At 41.1% G+C, this 3,005-nt stretch overlaps 1 protein-coding gene across 2 annotated transcripts; it reads left to right on the top strand.

Moving 5' to 3' along the window:
* The first annotated feature begins 1,432 nt into the window (after positions 1-1,432).
* On the top strand, positions 1,433-2,722 carry LOC148180466 (uncharacterized). Of its 2 annotated transcripts, none has more exons than XM_088049726.1 (3): positions 1,433-1,521; positions 1,585-1,780; positions 1,829-2,722. In XM_088049726.1, the coding sequence occupies exons 2-3, from the start codon at positions 1,648-1,650 to the stop codon at positions 2,704-2,706; spliced, it is 1,011 nt and encodes a 336-aa protein (XP_087905852.1). In that variant the 5' UTR covers positions 1,433-1,521; positions 1,585-1,647; the 3' UTR covers positions 2,707-2,722. The 2 variants fall into 2 exon arrangements, with proteins under 2 accessions (XP_087905852.1, XP_087905847.1); XM_088049721.1 differs by having other exon boundaries at positions 1,820-2,722.
* The last annotated feature ends 283 nt before the right edge of the window (positions 2,723-3,005 follow it).

The raw sequence follows: 3,005 nt of genomic DNA, 5'->3' as shown, positions 1-3,005 counted from the left end.
GCTAGTTAAGCTTATGAATCTCACGAAATTTCTTCGGAAAAGCGTTAAAATTGTGGAAATTACAGTCAATTTTTCAAATTTCAAAATTGTTTTGATTTATAATAAAAAACCAAAATTTTTAGTTTATTCGTTTTACTCTATTTTGTTGTAATTTGAGACAGTTTATAAGTTAGTCATGCTTACCAATCTCCCCAAATGTCATCGTTAAATCGCTAAAATCGGAAATTGTAGAAATTACAGCCTTTAATCAAAATTTTTGTGTTTTTTTTTCGTTTTGAATAAAAACACAAAATTTTTCACTACGTTCCTTTTATTCGATTCTGTTGAAATTTGGGGCAGTTAATCAGCTAGTCAGGCTTACCAATCTTCCTAAATTTTATTGAAAAAGCGTGGAAATTGTGAGTCTTTAATAATTTTTTTTTGATTTTTTTCATTTATCACATAAACACAAAATTTTCAATTCATCCCTTCTATTCCATTATCTTGTTTTTTGGCAACAAAAATTAGAACCAATTAACCAGTTGACAGTGCCCAAAACTCCATGACCGCAACTGTACCCTGTATTCGCTAGTGCGTAATTTCCATTTCACATTCATTACATTGTCCAAATCGCACTTTAAAAATGGAATGAAAAGCATCAAGTGGGCTCAATTTAGGTCTTTGCCATTGTTAAAATTCAAGAAGCGTTTTTGATGGCACACCGTAATTAGCTGTGGTTTATTTAGACTAAACTCGAAATTAATTAAAGGAAAATCCACCTTGAATAAGACCTTCAATGTAAAAAAAAACTACAAGAAATAGGCAAAAATTAACATCAACACTCTGTATTACAGTCTCGAGCGAAAAATTTTGGTTGTCAAATTGACACTTATAGGTTATGTAATGAGAAACGAAACATGAGAAAAAGCGACATTTATTGCTCGTGACTGTATTCTATCAAAACTATTGTAAATTATACAGAGTGATGTTGAAATTGGCGACATAAAAGTTATCATTCACGTGACAATTCGATTCTTTTTTTTTATTAATTTGACAGTTACTAGCTGTCACTTTGACATTGTCATTTTACTTCTTCTTTGCATTTAAGACCTTTGCAGGGCCCCTCAGACCCAACGACCCCCAGAAATTAAACTAATTAATTCGTTCGATGAAATTTAATTACTTTAATCACAATCCGTATGATAGATAAATCAATACATATGGCGACGTAAACGCAACGAATGTGAAAATCCACCAATAAGAGGTGTCAATTAATCAGGAGAACCGCACGATTTACTTGCTATGGTCTAAAAACCCTCCAAATCGAAATTAATTAATTTACAATAATAACAATAATAAGAAAGTCCACGTAGGATTTAGGTGGGAGCGAATTACCAATTAACTGAGCGAGAAGGACGGCGCGATACCCCCATCACGGGCGCGAGTGAGACGGAACTAAAGGAAATTCTTAATTTAATTGAATCTAATTTACTTGACATGGCCGTATTGACTAAATCCCAAGTGAAGTTCTCCGCTGTGGACGTGAGTACCAAACTAAATCCTCAGTTTTTATTGAAATAATTCCTCTTCTGCGTCGTTTCACAGGTTGAAGAAAAGTGACGTGAAAATTATAAATTATAACCTCAAAATTAAGTCCCCGGAATTAGCATGGAAACTGGGAAGTTTATCGAGACCGTGAAGCAGTTCCCGCAGGTTTGGGACAGGAATTGTGTGACTTTCCGGGAACCCAGCCTGAAAAACGAGGCCTGGGAGCGCATAGCGAAAAGAATGGGATGCTCAGGTTAGGCGACCTAATTCGGTCAAACACGCAATTAATTAGTAATTTCAGCGGGGGCTGCCAAGGACACGTTTAAGAGTCTGAGGGAGAAATACGTGCGGGAGCGCGAGAAGCAGAGCATGTTCGGGGAGAAGTACACCCCCTGGCAGTACATGAAGAGTTTGTCCTTCCTCGACCCCCATATTATCCTCCGGAAGATGAACCCCACCACCGAGGCGCAGGCCAGGATGCCGCAGTTTTGCCCCCAGAGCATCGAAGACGAGTCGTTTGCGCAGATCTCGGAGAACAACAGCGATTTCGACAAGATGTTAATTGCGCTGGTGAAGAAAGCCACGCCGATTTGGGACAGGAAGAGCAACGAGTACCCCAGCAAGCAAGTCAAGTACCAACTATGGAAGGAAATCGCGCAAGTGATGAACAAGGACGTCAACGCCTGCATGATGCGGTGGAAAGGGCTCAGGGAGAAGTACATCCGCCAGAAGAACAAGTACCAGGAAGGCGACGGGAAGTGGCAGTTCTTGGACGACTTGGCCTTCCTCGACGGGGTCATCCAATACCGGCGGAAGCACTACGAGTCGGGGATGGGGTACAGGCAGAGCTTGGACTCGGACTTCCACTTCCACCAGAACTCCAACGAGGTCTACGAAGACAGCTTCGTCTACGACTCCTCGAACGACTTCGCGATTCAAGTGAAGACCGAGGATGATGTCCAAGACAATTCGTACGACGTGGACAGCTCCAGCTCGGGGAGGAAGCGCTCCACCAGCGACAACAGCGAGTCGACTATGGAGAAGATGCCGCGGTACGAAGACCCCATGAAGAGCCCTGAGAGGATGTTCGGCGAGTTAGTCGCGGCGATGCTCGCCAAGAAGACTGAGAGGGAGAGGAATGTGGCGATGATCGAAATCATGAAAGTTCTGACCAAATAAGATCTTTTTTTTTTTATTTCTTGTGTTTGGAACGAGGTCATGCTTCCAAATAGTGCCTTGGAGTTGAAAGGTGTACTATTTTCGTAACGACCCTAAAAAAGATCACGTCAGAACTGTAAGATTTCAGATGTCGTACAGTTGCGGGGAAGAAATTTGGGGCCCTCACCGTAAATTGAGGTCCGAGGTTTTTGTCCTTCACTGTTGGTAACCATACAAAGACCTCAAACGAGCAAAAAATCTTCGATGTAAATGAAGGTTTACTGCTGTTGCCTGAGATTTTTCGCTCTTTACTGTACGAA

Source organism: Gnatocerus cornutus, chromosome 1, assembly GCF_029298725.1.
Source record: "Gnatocerus cornutus isolate USDA-ARS CGAHR chromosome 1, icGnaCorn1.1, whole genome shotgun sequence".
Lineage (NCBI taxonomy): Eukaryota > Metazoa > Arthropoda > Insecta > Coleoptera > Tenebrionidae > Gnatocerus > Gnatocerus cornutus.
The sequence above is the reverse complement of the archived record's forward strand: the minus strand, read 5'-3'. Positions and strand labels throughout refer to the sequence as shown.

Bases quoted from the DNA above. Each gene is read 5' to 3' on its own strand.
- LOC148180466 (XM_088049721.1), top strand. From the start codon at position 1,648: ATGGAAACTGGGAAGTTTATCGAGACCGTGAAGCAGTTCCCGCAGGTT. The intron at 1,781-1,819 runs GTTAGGCGACCT...GCAATTAATTAG, and splicing joins GAAAAGAATGGGATGCTCAG to TAATTTCAGCGGGGGCTGCC.